Source organism: Populus euphratica, unplaced genomic scaffold, assembly GCF_000495115.2.
Source record: "Populus euphratica unplaced genomic scaffold, PopEup_1.0 scaffold49.1, whole genome shotgun sequence".
Classification (NCBI taxonomy): Eukaryota; Viridiplantae; Streptophyta; class Magnoliopsida; order Malpighiales; family Salicaceae; genus Populus; species Populus euphratica.
In genome coordinates, this window is record NW_011499875.1 from 745883 (window position 1) to 763890 (window position 18008).

At 36.5% G+C, this 18008-nt stretch overlaps 3 protein-coding genes across 3 annotated transcripts; 1 reads left to right on the forward strand and 2 right to left on the reverse strand.

Annotated features, from left to right (window-relative positions):
* The first annotated feature begins 817 nt into the window (after positions 1 to 817).
* Positions 818 to 2815, forward strand: LOC105128217 (protein BASIC PENTACYSTEINE7). Its single transcript, XM_011029785.1, is given in 4 exon segments — positions 818 to 865; positions 868 to 1192; positions 2344 to 2502; positions 2505 to 2815. Coding segments are annotated over 4 exon segments (813 nt in total). The 3' UTR covers positions 2786 to 2815.
* Positions 2816 to 3610: 795 nt separating this feature from the next.
* PRK (phosphoribulokinase) lies at positions 3611 to 6827 on the reverse strand. Its single transcript, XM_011029784.1, has 5 exons — positions 5929 to 6827; positions 4866 to 4950; positions 4685 to 4769; positions 4317 to 4561; positions 3611 to 4106 (listed from the first exon to the last, which is right to left on the reverse strand). Exons 1-5 carry the CDS (start codon positions 6477 to 6479, stop codon positions 3855 to 3857), a joined length of 1218 nt encoding a protein of 405 aa, XP_011028086.1. The 5' UTR covers positions 6480 to 6827; the 3' UTR covers positions 3611 to 3854.
* Positions 6828 to 8073: 1246 nt separating this feature from the next.
* On the reverse strand, positions 8074 to 17800 carry SCAMP5 (SCAMP family protein). Its single transcript, XM_011029787.1, has 12 exons — positions 17593 to 17800; positions 16771 to 16881; positions 16623 to 16685; positions 16358 to 16391; positions 16124 to 16246; positions 14421 to 14483; positions 14239 to 14332; positions 10069 to 10114; positions 9910 to 9977; positions 9705 to 9753; positions 8544 to 8609; positions 8074 to 8360 (listed from the first exon to the last, which is right to left on the reverse strand). The coding sequence occupies exons 1-12, from the start codon at positions 17653 to 17655 to the stop codon at positions 8328 to 8330; spliced, it is 813 nt and encodes a 270-aa protein (XP_011028089.1). The 5' UTR covers positions 17656 to 17800; the 3' UTR covers positions 8074 to 8327.
* Between the last annotated feature and the right edge of the window lie 208 nt (positions 17801 to 18008).

The window sequence follows — 18008 nt, forward strand, 5'->3', positions numbered from 1 at the left end:
GGACCAAGAACAGTTGGGTTAACATGTTAATGTGAGAAAACTAACAGTGAGGCGACAGCGAGTCTCGGTTTTCTTTGTGTCTACAGTGTTAGTGTCAGTTTTAAACTGTCTTCAAGTTAACTTTACGAGTAATCTGTTTTTTCAGAGCTTGAACTCCACTGCATGGTGGCTACATTGCTCTTCCTTTTAAGGTACTGTGCTTTATTTTCCTTTATGAAGTAATGTGGGGTTCGCATTATGTTTCTGTCTTGAAAATCCTTGCCTTGGGGTCTCACTATGGTGCCTATCCTAATATTCTCTGTAGGAGCTTTGATCATGCATTTTTCTCTGCTCATTCATGAATATTGGGCTCCTTCGCTCGTTCTATTCTGTCTTTTCTAGCAGTGAACTTGCAAGTTATTTATGAAATTGGATCTGTTTTCGCATATGCTGTGATTTATTCTAGAAATGACGAGGTATTTCTTTTTAGATTTTCATTGGAAAACATCACAGTGAAAGAAAATTTGTGCGGTGCAATATATCCTCAGATGGTTGAGAATTCTGCAATTCCTACCATACTAATTCAATATGCTTTTCCATAATTAGTTTGGCTGGTCTGGTTTAGAATCTTACTTGATGGTTTTGATGATGAGGGAATGAATTCTGGCCTGAATCAGCCAACTCTTCTTAATGTTATTCTATCTGTTCCCTATCCTTCAGCAACATCTATGTATGGATTATAAGTGGAATTTGGGCTGACATAGATGCCTATAGCAGTTGAGCGCCAGGTTTTGATTTGCCCGAGCTACCTCCTGACGCACGTGTTAATCCAGTGGTTATGAAGATGGGGACATACTCTTGAAACCATGTGATACCAGAAGCAAGCACAGCGGCATCAGTTTCACATTTTCCTGGTTTTATCCCGGATGGTTCTTCTCTGCACCGAAAACAAATTCAGGTCCTGACAGAACTCAGAAGGATCCACAACCAGGTGTTCCAGTTGCTTCCATCCGTTCCATATCTCCAGCTGAGCTAGCTAAGAGAAACAACTCACGAACCAAGCCCAGAAAGGCTAGGAAACAGAAGTCTGCTGACAAGAATTCTAATCAAATTCCACCCAAGGTTTTGGGGCCAAAGCAACCCGAGAAGAAATCTTCCAAGAAGACGAATGGACAAATCAGACCTGAATCAAAACGTGAGAAAAAGAATCTTGATATCTGATGGGCCATGGTTTCTCAAATCAACCTGGAGATAATGCACAAGATTTATAATCCAAAGGGAAACTATGTTTTTTCGAGTGTGAAACCTAGGTTGGGCTGTGACATAGCCATGCTCCATTCCAAGTTGAGTTAGTATACATCTATGTCCGGCCACATTTTGGGCTGGAGCACAATCATGCCTTACTTTATGTTGGGCAGGGACGTATCCATACCTGGTTTCATGTTGGGTCTGGTTGTGTCCACGTCTAATTTTATATTAGATGCTAATGTAACCATGTTCAACTTATATTGAATTTTGGCATGTCTGCATCTTGTTTTCTTCTAGGCTTCAAGCGCGAATTGAACTTAATATTCCTCAAATCGGGTATGGAATTGAAAGGTTACTTGGTATTGAGCCTCTCATATCCAGAACCTGAATTAGTAATTATAATGCTCATTATAATCCAATTAAAGACATGTTTAGTATTATGTTTCAAAAACGCTTTTCAAAAAATTTGAATTTTTTTTTTACTTTGAATTAATATATTTTTAATATTTTTAAATCATTTTGATATGTTAATTTCTAAAATAATTTTTAAAAAATAAAAAAATTATTAATATATTTTTATAAATAAAAAATACTTTAAAAAAAAACTATAACTACATTTTCAAACACACTTTAAATATAAATAAGCCATATATATTAGTACAATCAGTAAGATAATTATCTTACTAGTACAAGATTACTTTTCCACCTTTTTTTACATTGAGACAATAAAAATGAAGTAATATAAAAGAAGGGAAAAAGGAGAGGAAAGGGGACTTTTCTCCTCTCCTCACTTTCAAATTTTCATCTCCAACTCTTTTTATATATTGATAAATACTCTTCAACATTTCCATTAATATCTTTATTAATGTTGTTCTTCACGTAAATATTCCTAGTACTAACTTGATTTTTCAAGGATTCTCCATCCACAACTCTCGGTGGACTTTGTACAGGCATTTTTTCCACCTACAGAAGGATTTGCTCGAGAAAAAGCTTGTGTGGTCTTAAAGTGAATTCCATTCCCTATGATTTTTATAAGCTCAATTCACCATAAATGATATCAGGGAATTCCTAGAAATAAATCATCCTAAAACATTCCCTATGATTTTTATAACCTCAATATCGATATTGGCAAAACAAAGTTCGATTTATCTGGTGTTCCTTCTCCATTTTGGTCTTGTACAGGTATGCCAAGAGTTTGTTACAAATGGGGTGCTGGTGGATGGCAATCTTTGTGTTGCACGAATAGCATATCTGAGCACTCTCTTCCCATGACTTCATTAGGCCTGGTGTTCGCATGGCTAAGAGGAAAATGAGCAATGGAGCATATGTGAAACTTATTCTGAAACTGTCAGCCGAAGGTTACGATCTTTCTCATCATCTTGACTTGAAGGACCACTGGGCTAGACATGGCACTGACAAGTTTGTTACAATCAAAAAGAGATCTGGAATGTTGGAAGCTAAATTGCCAGCATACCTAATTCCCAACCTTCCACGGGTAAGTTGTAGAGTGTTGTTATATCAAAAAGAGATCTTGATTTTCTCGACTTTTTCCTTTTGATCTGTTATAATAAGCTAAACGCAAGATGGCGATGGAAGTGGATGTCATTTCTCTGCCTAATGATGTCATTTTCGTTTTATTTCCAACAACTCGCAACTTTACATGATAAATGAAGCCCATCCTACACCCTCGGTTTCCCAAAGAGATTTTGGCAGTGTCCTTAACTCCAAAATCTGCTAAATTGAATCTGACACAAGGGAAAACCGGTTTGGATAAGGCCTTTTGCTTCTCTTTGCTTGAGGGATCGAATTTGTTTGTTTCTCTTTTGCAACCCTTACATAAGAACATTAATGCTGTCCTTTCAGAACTTCAAAGTAGTACATGCTTCTCGCCATAACTTATTTCATTTAGCTTTCTTTCCAGCTTAAAATGCTTCATAGTTACAAGAAAGGATTTGATGATTTGCTCTTTCACTTAATCTCACTGAAAAGGCAATCGTGTTAAAGATGGCTCTGCATTCGATTGCTTCCCTACTGAAATACCACAACAATATATAAATGCTGTCTCTGAAAAGGCAATCATTCCCTACAGAGATTCGATTGTCGAATCTCAACCGAGACTTTTTTTTACTGTCTTGGGAAATCAAACTATATCAGTACACACACTCGAAAAGGGAAGGCCAATGATACTTTGCTAACTTCACGCCATGTCACTTGACTTCCTGTTCTCTTACATTTCCTTTGCACATTGAAGGGGAAAGATAAAAACCATGCATTTTCATTAGGCCATTCATGTTCCAAGAAGAAAATAGAGCACAAGCAAATCACCAATATTAGTGGCTAAATAGGTGATACAAAAAGGAAAAAGCAGTGCAGGAACTTGAAAGAAAATAATGCCAAAAGGTTCTGATCTTCTATGAAGTTTCTGAAATGAATTTCATCTGTTTTTTATTCTCTATATTATACAGATCTCCATAGAAATATAACACCAAATAGATACAGAGTGTTCTCAACATCTCATTCTTATGAGGACCGACCTATCACTGAATTGAAGCACGAAAGGACGTTGAAAAAGAGAAACTGAAAGAGAGGGTAACTTTAGAGAATGAGTGCCTTGTTCATTATGTAAATTAGGCTTTTGTGGCTTCTACTGGGGTTTTGGCCCTACTGGCAACAATTTGCTCGAAGAGGTCTCTTATTTTCAATCCAACGATTGTCTGAAAGAGACCTGTTCCGTTGTTGCTGCCAGGGAAATCAGCATGCTTCAACATCTGCTGGGTGACTTCTCCATAGAACTTGGTAGAGATGTTACTTAGATGGCTTTCGACATAGATGAGCTCATCTAATCTGTCAAATTGCCCATCCATTTCCAGTACAGACACCTGAGAACGAACAAAACAAAACAGAGTATAAATAACAAAATATTAAACTGTAGAAATGGAGCTCATTGTTTTCTCAGACCAAAGAAAGAATCTATGGATCCCTTCCTGCATCATTATAACTAAAAAATCAACTCCGAAAGATTCTTACTTCTCCAGCATATTCTTAAACAGGTCAAATCTAAAGCATATTTAGAACTTTAGACCAGATACCTCATGGCCGTAGTAAGCGTCGGGCCCATAGGAGAATTTGATGCCAGGGTAAGAGCAGGTGAGCTTCCTACCACACGGGATCCATGAAATAGAAGAGCCTTCATCAAACAAGTAGACAGGGCTGAAAAATTTCACCCCTTCTTTCATGATCAGCTTAACTCTTAAAACCTTCCCCTCGTTGTCGTCCGGAATGAGTTGGGTTGGCAGCACTTCAATGACTGCATCAGCATATTGCTTTTGTGGATCTGCAAAGTGAGAAAAAAAAAATTGAAATAATCATGCATTTGGATAGAAATTTTAGGCTGATAAAAAAGCAGATGTATATTAACAATTGGTAATATAATCTTTTACGAGTTTGAAGGAACTACCAATATAAGCATCAAAATCTGGCTTGCGTGCTTCAATACTAGCTTTAATGCTTTCAAGACTGTGTCCTCGCTCAGCCATATCCCTCTGCAATCAGCACGACATCTTTAGTTCACAAGAAATGGATAAATGGTGGCCACTGATATAAAGAAGTTGGAAAGATGGATTTATAGAGGGAGTCACCTGAATTTTCCATGCAAATTTAACCTCGTTGCTAATGTCCAAGTAGATACTGAAGTCCAAGAGGTCCCTCACACGTTGGTCATACCTACATGTTTGCATAGATGGTGACAATCAGTCCAGGCTCTTGCAAACAGATCTTACTCAATAGATTGTAATAAATTGCATCACTCTTTCCTGTGCACATTCGGGTTTTGTCTAGTATAATAGCCCTATATTGTTTTGGACGGATGAGCCCTTCATCGACAAAGACAAAAAGGTTAATAGTATTTGTTTTCTTTAAGGTTAGGTATCTTTTGAATCATTTTTCATAAGATTAAATCCCTCTTCAATTGAATCTTAAGCAAGTCATTCACGTACAACTTGATTCATTCGTCTAAAAATTTATTTCTCCATTCTCCCCTTGAATTCAATCTCTCTACAATAACAAATCTAGAAATGGTCTCTGGGGATTAGTCATAGTTGCATACAAGGAGGAGTGGGGCTATGGTGCAGGCCCAAGCTAGCTTGGGCAATATAGAGTTCCAATTCCTCAGCGTTGTAATTAAGATAGAGGATCACTTAACATATACTATATCGAAATGGACGAACATAAATGATAAAACATATACTATCTCAGGATCAACGATCCATTTATTCTCAGATCATTTTGTTGAAAAAACAAAAATATCCTCAAAACGATGTGGTATTCTTATTTTCTCCAGGTATGCTTTTTTGCTTGAAAAATTGATCCGTATTTAATATGTGATACATTGTGTCTTTATGCCTTCATGTATAAATGTTATACGATACATTAAGTTTTCTGGAAAAAAATGATTAATTAATTACAGAGGCATAGAATAACAAATTCAGTTGATGGAATCCTCGGTTTCTTTAAAAACTGGTGGGGGGGGGGGGGGGGGGGAGTGATGATTCCGAGATTTCACCAGCACATGTGTGGTAAAGAGGGAGTGAGGGAAAGAAAGAAAGACAGAGATAGACAGGCAGACAGAGAGAAAGACAGTTAAGCATATGCATTATCATAAAAAATACAAGAAAGGAAATTCGAAGCTGTAGTTTTACTTACATTGGATGCAAACCTTCAATGACAAGAATCTTAGGAGGCTTAATAAGCTCAGGAGGATCCAAGAGACCTGTAACATGGTTGTAAATTGGTTTCTCAACAGCAGTCCCATCTTTGATAGCCTTTACTTGCTCGTACATGAGATCAAAGTTGTTGGCTCTTGGGTCAAGTGCAGTGACACCCTTTTCTTTCCTTCCAGTCCTGTCAAGTGAGTGATAATCGTCTAAACATATTACAGTTGTAGTGTCGCTTATGAGCGTGTTTGAGTCAGGATTGCCACCTCTTGGTGGCTCTGCTGCACCTCCAAAAACACTTGTTAACCTCCTCATGAAGGTACTCTTACCACACCCAGAGTCTGCTGCTAGGCCAATCACAACAGTTTGTGTGTCAGTTGAGCAGGTTATCACAGCACTGCTGGCCCTCTTGGTTGTTTTCTTGTTAGTGCTATAGAACACCACATGTCTTTGGTTAAACCCCAAGTGGGTTTTTGTTGGGGTGGAGATAGAGCAAGTTGAATTGAGGGACGGCGTAGTGTATACTGTGCAAACTGCCATTTCCTTGGCTTGAGAGCGGAAGAGATGGTGGTGAACTGATTACTGGCAATTCTGATTTTTTCAGCTAGTTTTGAAAGGGTGGCATGTAATGTATTTGTGGACGCTTTTCCTTTGATTATATCAAAGGAAAAGTTTGGAAAACAAATGAGTGGAGGTAAAGGTTGAAGAAAAGAGAAACAGATAGCAGTTTGTATGGGAATGAAAAAACTGTTTTGGCTGGTGATGGGATGCTGACGTGTCTTGTTTCTGTTTTTCTGTGACTACCCCTAGTTTTTGACAAAGCTGGAGGTAATACTAAGGCAGGAATATAGGGGGGACATGGACGGGAATAATTTAATGCCCATGACTAAGATTGTCATTTGGAATTGTTTACAGTCCCGAAAACTATACCAGATATTTGTAGTCTATTGAACATCTTGATGAGGTGATGGCATTTGCGATAAACAATGGCATGGAGAAGCTTGGTCGTCATTTCTTGCAGTTTGGATATTTGCCACGCCACGTGGCATCAGGGTGGTGGACGGTTCAAGATGAGGGTTTTGGGGTGTGGACTGGAGGAGATATGGAGCCAATACATAGCACGGAATTTAGTCTCGGAATGTACTTCTATGCCTGGAAGAGCGAGGCCGAGGGTAATAACACTAAAAGAAGATTCATCCTGTTTAGTTTTATGTTTTTTTAAAAAAAAAAAATTTTAATTTTGGACTAATATTTTTTAATTATTTTAATGAATTAATATCAAAAATATTTTTTTAACATTTTCATAGTAAATAATAACCGAAACCACACTTCAAATATAATTCCATCGTTATTGCTAGACATGCTTCGGACCACATTCTTCGAAACACAAACTTGAAAAAGACAAGAAACTAAGAAAAACTCGAAACGTCAGCCCCCGAGGAAAATAGAAACTTTAGCGGCGGCCGAGGTGCTTATCAAGCTTCAGAGACTATTTTTTTAAAATTAATTCATGAAAGATTACCATGAAAATGCTTTTGTAGGTAACTATTTCCGTGTTGCTTCTTCCATGAGAAACTGGAATCACATGAAGATTCTTGAACAGCCTTGGAGCGGCTGCTTCCTCATTTTTTAAACTAAAAATAAAACACAACGCAACGATCCCAATTAACGATCTTGAAAAATAAAAAACATTATTTTAAAACACAACGCAACGCACTTTTTCATAAACAATTAACGATCCCAATCAATCAGAAGCAAAAACGAAGTTCTCATCCCTGTCGGCGGATCCGTGTTGCGACAACTAACACTCTCGCTGGAGGCTGGTTCAAGACAGACCCAACTAAAATAAACGTCTAGAAACACACTGCAGGCGTGTGCAAAGCCCATTGGATGGATTATTTTAACTGCTGATTTCCCCAACAGGAACGCACAGGCAGCATCCACGTCTCTTCTGACAACTTGCTCACTGGGCTTCAAAGCAACTCACAACACCATGGGCTGCTATTCCCACTTTGCCATTCCGGCAATCCAGCCTTCGCGTAGCTAGCATACCATTATCAAAACAACTAAAATGGAACCCTGTTTCAACTCATTCAGGAGGCACACGCCCTGTAATCTCACTAGTGCTATTGGCTTATTTATCAAAACAAGAGACATTTCTTCTTTCCATATTGATGCTGAACGCAATATATCAGTAATTTTTGGAATATAATGCTCCCTGGGTTTGGAATATGCTACTCACATAAAAAAAAAAAAAGGAAAAAAGAAAGAAAGAAAGAAATGAACATATATATAATAATAGAAAGAGGAATCTACCAAACCACCCTGAGAAGTGAGAAGCAGCAACACTTGAAAAACTGTATCCGAGTTCCAACCCTACATTATCTCTCACTTGTTCCCCCTGAAGTACATATAGATTTTCTGCAGAGAGAGAAAAGGAGAGCAGGAATCCAAGGTCACCAAAAAAAAAAAAAAAAAGAGATATAGAAAAGGGGTATGGTTGCTTTAAATCCAACTCTCAGCACATGCGGGACAAATATTCTACTGGGGGTTGGGGGATAACAGTAAACAAATGCTGACTTTAGTAAAGATGAAGAATCTTACCTGAAGGACCCACAGGCTGAGAAGTGACTCTAAGCAAAACAGGCCAAACCCCACTAAGTAGAAAATCTGCGCAGAAGAGCATTATTTCAAGACAGTGTTTTGACACTTGTGAATAAAAGAATGAAAACAATCTGATATCATATCAGAAACAAAATATATCCTACACCACGACTGGATCATCTCCATGCATATCATGTCTTGATGATCTTTAAGGAAAGATCATAGGATGCAAAATATATTAAGAAGAAGAAGAAAAACACAACGGTTAATCAGGTATAATCCATCATTTGCCTCCAATGCCTATACCAGTGGTAATTGATTACACCAATACAAGATAACTTTTTACACTGCTTCCTGGAATTAATTCCACATAAGAGTTGATGCTTTTAAGAATTTATCACAACACAGTAACACATCCTTAGTTTTTTGGCACTTTAGGAAGGAAAACACCTTCAATTACTTCTCTCATAATTCATTTTACCATAGATATATGCCCATTTAACATCACAGACTCAAGGGGGAGTATCAATGCATCATCCATCCATCCATCCATCCATCCATCTCTCTCTACTACGTCAGTCATTTAAGGTTAACAGGTAAAAACCAAAAGGGCCTAGAACTTCTAGAAAATTATCCATGAGAGAAGTTGAACCAGATCAGCTAGCTCTCAAGAAAAAATTACAATAAATACTGACAACCAAGGATAGTGAAATAAGAGAACTAAGCCAATTTGCAATTTCTCCAATCCATAAGGAGGCCCCAAGGGACTTGGTGCACAAACAGGCAATATTTTACTATTGAAGCATCCCTTCTTCAACACCTAATTGGCATTCTTGTAAAAAATAGACAAAAAATTATATTAAGATGGTTCAGCTTCTTCAAGACATAAACACAGCACTCAGTCAAATATATGGAGAAGGATGGTAAATTTACTGAAATGATAAATTAAAAGTGTCATAAATATTTTGAGGGTCAGAAATCATAATAGTGGTAAGAGAAATTCTATCACACACTTGTCGTGTTGTGGACTAAAGAGATTATGCAAGAGCAAAATTTGACATTCCAGAAGACAAAGTGCCTCCCAATACTCTGAAATGTTCATGCCGAGTTGTTTGTAAAACAAATAAAATAAATGTGAGATGCCAAGACTGTTGAACTTACCCCAACCAACACATGGTCAGAGAAGACATCAACTGCTGGAAGGATGCCCCTGCAATTGATAACAACGTTCAAATCTTAGCATTCAGAACAAAAGTTGTGATATCAAAATCAATATTGTAAGAAAGCTCATCAATTTAAATTTTATATTCTAAACTAAGTGTGATAGCATGGCATGAAATCAAATTTGAGAACCAAAAGAACTTACGTCAAAGACTTCCCATGGAAGACAATTGGAGGAGCAATAGCAGCAAATATACAGAAACCAATATGAATCTGGGCACCAAATTCAAAAATCAGTTGGTTTAAAAAAATACAATAATTACAATGATAAATTATATAGTCATGGTTGGCATATGAAGCTAACCAGGTAGAACACGAAAAACCAGCTAAACTTCAATGCGCTATCCGTCCTGCAAGTTTGAAAACAAAGGAACATTTTAACAACCATAAGAACACCAATCTCTTAATCTTTAGTTCAATTATACATGAAGCAACCATGTGTTTACTTACCACCAGTACACCGTTGTAATCAATGTAGAAAATTTTGATGTTTTGACTTAGTTAAACTCAAGAGTTCAATTTAAGAATTAAGTGGATAATTACTCAAGTTTTCAGCTTATAGTAAGTTTGCAATCTTCTGTTTTCTCCTCAAATACAGAAACAGATTTAAAAAGTTGGTTTGGCAGGCATGAGCGCCTTATCTAAATTCTGGATTTCCAAATAACAATTAATTTGTTTACAAGGCAGCCATTAATCTTTTAATTAACCTCATCTATCTCCTAGCCGCATTCAGGGTTTGATTTAGGAACTAAGTAGACAAATACTAAGGTTTCTAGCTTAACAGTAAATTTGTAAATCTTCTTTTTTCTACATGGATACAAATGCAGAAATCTAAGTCTAGTTTGGCAGCCATAAGTGCCTAATTTCTCATATCCATTTTTGCACATTTTCTTGCACATCAAACTTCTGATCATGCCCGACCTCAATTTCTCTCTTTGCAAGGCAGCAAATAATTTTTTAATTGACTTGATTTTCTCCTGCATCATGCACATCAAGCAAGTTTCAGTGACAATTGTCACCTTTGCCACTTTGCAAACAGCCAAACCAAGACCACTATATGCATTGCATGCCTCCTAAATTATAAAGGAACATCTGGAATACAAACACTGATCTACATGCATTGATTGCATCATCTTAAATGATAAAGAGACTGAAGAACAAATAATGACCCTCTGAGTGCAGGACATAAAATACCATTTCAAAACACATTCAAAATGATTATAAAAAAATCATATAAGGCTATACTGAAGCAAGAACTGCTTTGACCAGTGGAAGTCAAACCTTGGCACCCTATGCAAGCCTGAATAGCATACAAGAAGAGGCTTTAGGCTAGTTTTTGCTCCAAACTGTCATGTGGCAATTCACCCCCCATTATCTGCTTCAAAAGGTTATGTACTAAAACGACTATTAACTAAAGTTGAGGAACTAAAATTGACAATATCACCTGCAATGAAAGATGAAGGACTAGCATGATCAGAACTAAAGTTTAAGAACTAGGCTGTAATATCCCCCACAACTGGCAAGTGGCAACTTAGCTGGATGCTATGGGAGATTTATTGGGTTTGTCAGACCAATAACCACATTGGTTAACTGAAAAGATTTTATTGGAGAAGGCACTCAACGTGGAATTATTGTTTTAAGATAATAAAAAAGATCATCTAAGACCATGTAAAATAAATTGCTTCATTTCACGAGTAAACAGACCTCCTTTTTCATTCAATTCAACAACTGCAGTCTTTTCCTAAACAATCAACAACCAGCCTTCTTACTCCAACAAGTACTCATCTCACATTTCTTGTGTTACTTTCTCTCTTTTTGGATGAGTTTTTCTACTGCTTTTATCTCAAGAACAAGCAAAATATATTTTGCAAGAAACATTGAACATGAAGCAAGTTGCACAACCCTTGCCTGCATCTGAGGCCCAAAACACTCAAATCTCTATCTTGCATAGACAGACATTAATTCATCTCCTTCACAAGCAAACAGACCTTTCTTTTTTCATTCAATTCAGCAACTACAGTTCTTTCCTGAACAGTCAACCACCCTTCTTTCTCCACAAGAACTTATCTTGTACTTCTTATGTTTCTCTCTTTTTGGATGAATTATCAATTTCCTTTATCTCAAGAACAAGCAAATTATATTTTGGAAGAATATTGAGCACGAAGCCTGCTGCCCAGCTCTTGCCAGTATCTAAGACCGAAAACACTCAAAACTCTATCTCACACACAAATAAACAGTAATTCATCTCTCTTTTAAATAAAAACCCTATGAAAGAAGCTTCTTTTCCAAAGCTTCCCTCCGAAACCTTTTGGATTCCACTCTAGATCCAAATCCTAGATTTGGCTGATTCATTGCTTTGATCAAGGGCTTTAGGCTGTTTCTTGAACATTTAACAATCAAAGGTTGAACCTCCTTGGATATCTTTGCATCTGTGATTAATTCACAAGGCATGATAGATCTTTTTGGCTGGTAAAATAACAAATTGTTTCTTAGTAGTGAAAGAAAACTCTAGAAAAGAAAAATCAATGTTTTAGCTGTTAAAACAGAACCCCAGAAGATAAAATTATTTATTTTAGGTGTGGATAGAAACCTGCAAAAGTCGGATTGTTATTTTCTGTTGAGGGGTTTTTGGGGTGGCAAGGAACATAAAACCAAAATGGAACATAAAGGAAAGTGAGAACAAGGAGGCTTTCAAGGCTGTCAGCTTGCGCACACACAGATGTGAGACAATAAGAGAGAAATCCAGAATAGAATGCAAAAATTGTTTTATTATGAAATTATCATTTGTTATAGAATCATCCCATAAAAAATTACTTGCCCAATAGAATCTCTTAGGCTAACCAAGGTGGCCACCTCTGTAATGAGATGGCAACCAGAAATCAATGATAATTTATCTAATCCTTAGGAGCTGGTAGGCAGCCACATGACAGTTTTGGGACGGAAAAAAAACTGTCTTTCAACTCTGAATATGGTTGATATAGCATCTAACTTAAGGCACAAACAATTTAGCAGTTCTGGAGAGTGGGCTTTGATAAGGCTTGTGATGTGCCACATATCATCTTCAGAAAGTGCATTTCAACCTTTCAACTTAGGGAATAGTCCTTCAACTAAGGTTTTGTAATAAGCAATCTAAAGATACACTTTAAGACAGGATTTTGGCAATTGCAATGCATGGACAAATTGTCAGATCAAAAGCAAGCTGCATACTTCAACTTTCAGGCCAGTTAATTTAGTCTCTGCCCATAGGCTCAAGCAATCCAATTAGCTTTACCATTGAGTTACCACATGGCACTTTAAAACATAAACTATTTTTGAGTCCCTCAGCTTTAGTAATAGTTATTTAGTCCCTGTCCACCAGGAGCAAGCGGGTTAGCCACACGGCAGTTTTTTGTCACCAAAATTGACCATGTTACCTGTTGCGCCTAAAAAAAAGGAGCTAACCTGACAGCCCAAAAGTTTTAGGACTAAGCTATAGATTGCCATTGAAAATAAAACATGGCAACTAGACCATTGATAGCCTCATAGACCAACTCTTAAGTACTTTACCATATTATGTTTTCTTCAAAAACACCAAACACAACTCAACAACCCACCATAGCAACCAAAACCAAACAGATCACCAGAATTAATCAGTCTAAAACTAAATTGTAGTTTGCCAACAAAACTAACTCGAGGCAACTTGTGTGCAACTGCCAAAATGCGGTCCTTACATGTATAGAAATATATTAATCAATTCAGAGCTACAACCATGTCTTTTCACAACCCAAGGCCCCATTTGAAGTTGCAATGACTGGGACTAGGTAGCCACCCAATCCCAAATGGAGCCCAAGGCTCTGCTTGGATTTGTCGGGGGCTGGGCAACAATCACCAGGCAGAGTTCCAAAATATAAACAGAGCGAGTATTGCGAATGATGACTTATACATGAAAACTTTAATCAATTCCATAAGGTTCTATAAAAGCCTAAACTCTTGAAATTTGATTCTGACTTTGGCATTTTTCCCCCAAGTCTAGACTAAAAATCATTGACCTTATTTTTCAATCACAAAACCAGTGCACATTTCTTTTGATATAACGTCAACGTCACACTCAATGCAACTGCGAGTAGGAAACCAAAGATGTAGTAGTCAATAGGCTACCACAGTTAACTAATAATGTAACCCGTCCTTTCCTATAAATATAATTTTTTTCCTTATCAAGTGGAGAACCAATATTTTCCATTAAATAGTAACCTTATTCATGATAAACTTATAAGTAATACCATTAAAACTCCAGTCCCCTAAGGGTAATATGCACTAGCTCACACATGATGATTCCACAATTATTCCTTCAGTAAAGAAATTTGTTGATTAAGCAATCCAGTTCATTGATTCAAACACATTAGTTTGTTAAGTCTACCGATGCAGATAATGGTTTTCATGGCATATTTGGAAAGCTTCAAATCAAATAAATATGAAGACATTAACAAATACTTACCTCATTGCTCGATAGAGAGGTCGGTACCACAAGACATATGAAAGTGGACATCCCATCAGCGCATAGATTATGGCAAGGAAAAAGATTTTGACACCTGCATACCATGAATCGTGTGAGATGACTCAAATTGCATTACAGCTCTTAAACAAATTGTTGCTAATGTGATTAGGAGAAGAGCTTACCTCCGCCTCTAATCCAACACACTGTCACAGCAATTACATTGAAGACAAGACAAAGGACAATGCCTGAAATCAGGACACCAAAAGAAGATTAAGATTTGCAGCTTAATAGTAAGTGAGAAACTCATAGAAGAAAAACAAGAATTTAGCGGTAAGTTTGCATAGAAAAAGAAATGGTACAAGTAATTTTGACTAGAGTTGTATCCATTTCCTTGATATAAAATGACATATCATAATAAATAGATTTGAAGATAAGAAGAGCAGAAGATACAGAAACAGGAAAAACAGCCCATATTTGCATAGAAAAAGAAATGACATGAGTAATTTTCATTATTAAATTTAACTTAAGGTAAAGACTGAATTATATGTTCACATGAAAAACTGGTTAAATCCAGGATCACAGATAGAATAAGTTTGTGAACGAGTACCGAAATATTTATTGCAAAGGAAGGAGATAAACCAAGAATCTGAATTTAAACATTAAATCTTCACCAAAACATTTCACAGAGTCCTCTCACACCTTTCTAATTGATATCTATAACAATTTATCCCTAATTTATGGTTTCCCAGAGAAAAAAAATCTAATACAGGATTGTGCTAACAATATTCTGCATGAAAACACAGTAAAGAAAATTTTGACAAAGATGCTGCAGAAGCATTGTACCAAGTAAGTCTATAATGGAGCAAAGACAAGTAGGAAAAGAAGATATGGACGCACAAAGATAAATGGGAGATCTAGAAAGATACTATGAATCCTCTAATATCAATTGTGCAGGTTGACAATAAAGTTCCAGGTGATAAAGTGACTTGCATGATTTTAGTGTTAGGTTAGAACACATTGAAACAGTAATGGGCTACAGGAGACTAATACAAGGGAAGAAATCAATTGATCTAAACTAAGACCCAAAATCCAATCACAAAAACTTCTTAAGCTAAACTGCTTCATTTGATTTTCATAATCATATTTAGTTTCTTGTCTTCAGATTTAGCAGCTACTCATAAAACATCTTGTGATTCTATATACAAAATGTTCTAACGAGCGAAGCAACTATATTTAAGAATGATTTTAGGTGCATAACTCCACATTATAATATCTAAAAACAAACCCAGCACTAACACTTCAAAAGTTGCTCCTCCCAACCTCATCCATGAAATTGAAATCCCCAGTTCATCTTACTATCTACAAACATTAAAGTTATTCCAGTAAACAACAGCACTGTTTGAAGGGCAAAGCAACAGGGTAGGGACGTGTTCTCATGCAAAGTGGTAGAGACTAGGTTTCCTCATCTACAAACCCCCGAGGCAAAGCAAGTCTTTAAAACTGAAATGGAAGGTTAAAGAACTACAAGGTAGGGAAAGTTAAGCAGGAAATCAAGGACTCTGCACAAAGGACAAAAGGAGAGGCGGAGAAAGGCAGTTGGTGTTTATCAAATGCTATATGAGAATTGCACCAATGCTTCTACAGAATACAGTCCCTAATATTATGAACTTGCTTGCCATTCCATTACATTAGAATAGAAAATCTGTGGTGTAACTGGGCTGAAGAACCAAATGCTTACCTACCCTAGCTGTCAACTGAAAACAATATCTCTGTTGGTTTGAATAGCATCAAAAGCAACTTGAACTCAAAGAAGAATGCATGCCATCAAATTTGCAACAAAGGAAATTTCAAAAAAAAAAATTGATAGAACAAAATTATCTCCTACCTAACCAACTGGCAAAAGCCAAATACTGTATCCTTTGGGCATGGATAGGTATTTCATTTGCTATATCATGATGGATGATAGGAAAAAAAGGTGGCCAATTTTTATCATTTGGGGTAATGCCAGCTGAAATACCATGTAAAATGGAAAAGAAAAATTGAGTTAGCAATAAGCGTTCTACAAATCCATAAATATATGATTCTAGAAGCAAAAAATTTTGTAGGTTGTAGTCCTTGCTTTTAGCAACAGCATCTTCCCTCCTTTTGATTTCCTGATGATGAAAAAGTCATGAGTAAAACCTCTGGCCGAGCTTAAAATCAATGTATAATATTTCTTACTATATGAGACACAAATAAAAGCAGGTTTAGAAAAATAAGCAACTCAAAATCAGTTAGGAATCCATGCTCAATTATACACGATAGGAAGCCATGTTTTAGAATAACACAAACCAAGTACTGCACTTGCATATAGAAGTATTTAACCATGGGATGAAAAAGATAACCTTTTCCCTCCTTTTAAGATCTGCTTCCCAAGATGTGAGGTCTTTCTCCTTTTTCTTTGAATCCTGCACATCCATTACAGAAATCATACAGTTCAAAAATCAGCAACTCAAGTGTACTTGTAAGCAGGGAAACTACAAATTTCATTACATTCATTGTATCAAGTGGAATGTCAACTGTTGCATCATTGTGCCCAAATCCCATAGCTTCATGTCCCAAAGGAGGAATGCGTGCCTTTGATGCTGGAGCACCTGCGCCCTTCTGTAAAAATCCCAAGCAAGTAACACCATGAACAACAATAAACCAAATTGGCAGAAAAAAAAATATAAATTAAAAAAAAGACAACGGCATCATACACTAATTTTTTTTTTCAGAACCAGTTCCATGATCCAAAATTTAACCAGGGTTGAACTTCAGCTAATTTCAAAATCTGAAAGCTTGCGAGTGCATATCTGACTACTTACAGAACCCAGTTTACAATTGATGGTCAAACCAGGGTTGACCAGTCTTTGACTAAGCCTGACTTCACCCATGTTGCAACAATTGGACCCCATAACTTGCCTAATTCCTAACCTATTATTCTCATCAAATAAGTTTTACCCTACTCGCAATTTAGTCAACAATTAGTCCACTCTGATAACAATTTCACATTCACAACCGAACAGTAATCACATTAAGGTTCTCTTTTTCAAAAATTACGCAAAAACATCACATGTTCTATTACTCAGTTCAGTGTAAAACATAATTTAAAATTGAAAAATAAATAAATAAATCGAACAAAATGTGTACTTGCTCCCTTCCATCATTTAAAAAAGAAAAGTTTCCATATGAGATCCAGACAAATAAACAAGAAATGCCCAAACTACTCTCGCATAAATCGAAATATAGCAAAACTAAACCACTTAAAAACGAGGAGGAAATAGATCTGGAAAGGGGCCGAAACGAGAAAACAAGGAAAGGAAGGAAAATTACCGAGAAGGGATTCACTTCTTCTTCTTCATCGAATGGGTTAGGGTCGCTGTTGTATCGGCTCATATTTCTTGACCTCTTTCAGATCCCTAATTTGCCAAACAGGACGTTTGAATTTTGGAGAGAGAAAGTGGCTTTGCGTGTGTTTTTTCTGATAGAAAAACACACTCGCTGTTCAGAGGTATAGTGGCGTTCAGATGCTCCTTAAAAAGTGATAAACACTCTTTCGTTACTTTTCTTTTTTTTCATTTTCGTTTTCTTTTTTAAAAAATATAAGTTATTTTTAAAGTATTTTTATTTAAAATATATAAAAAATATTTTTTATTTTAAAAAAATTGTTTTTAACTTCGATACATTAAAAAAATTCTAAAATACCAAAAAAAATTAATTTTTAAAAACAAATTCAAAAATTCACTTCA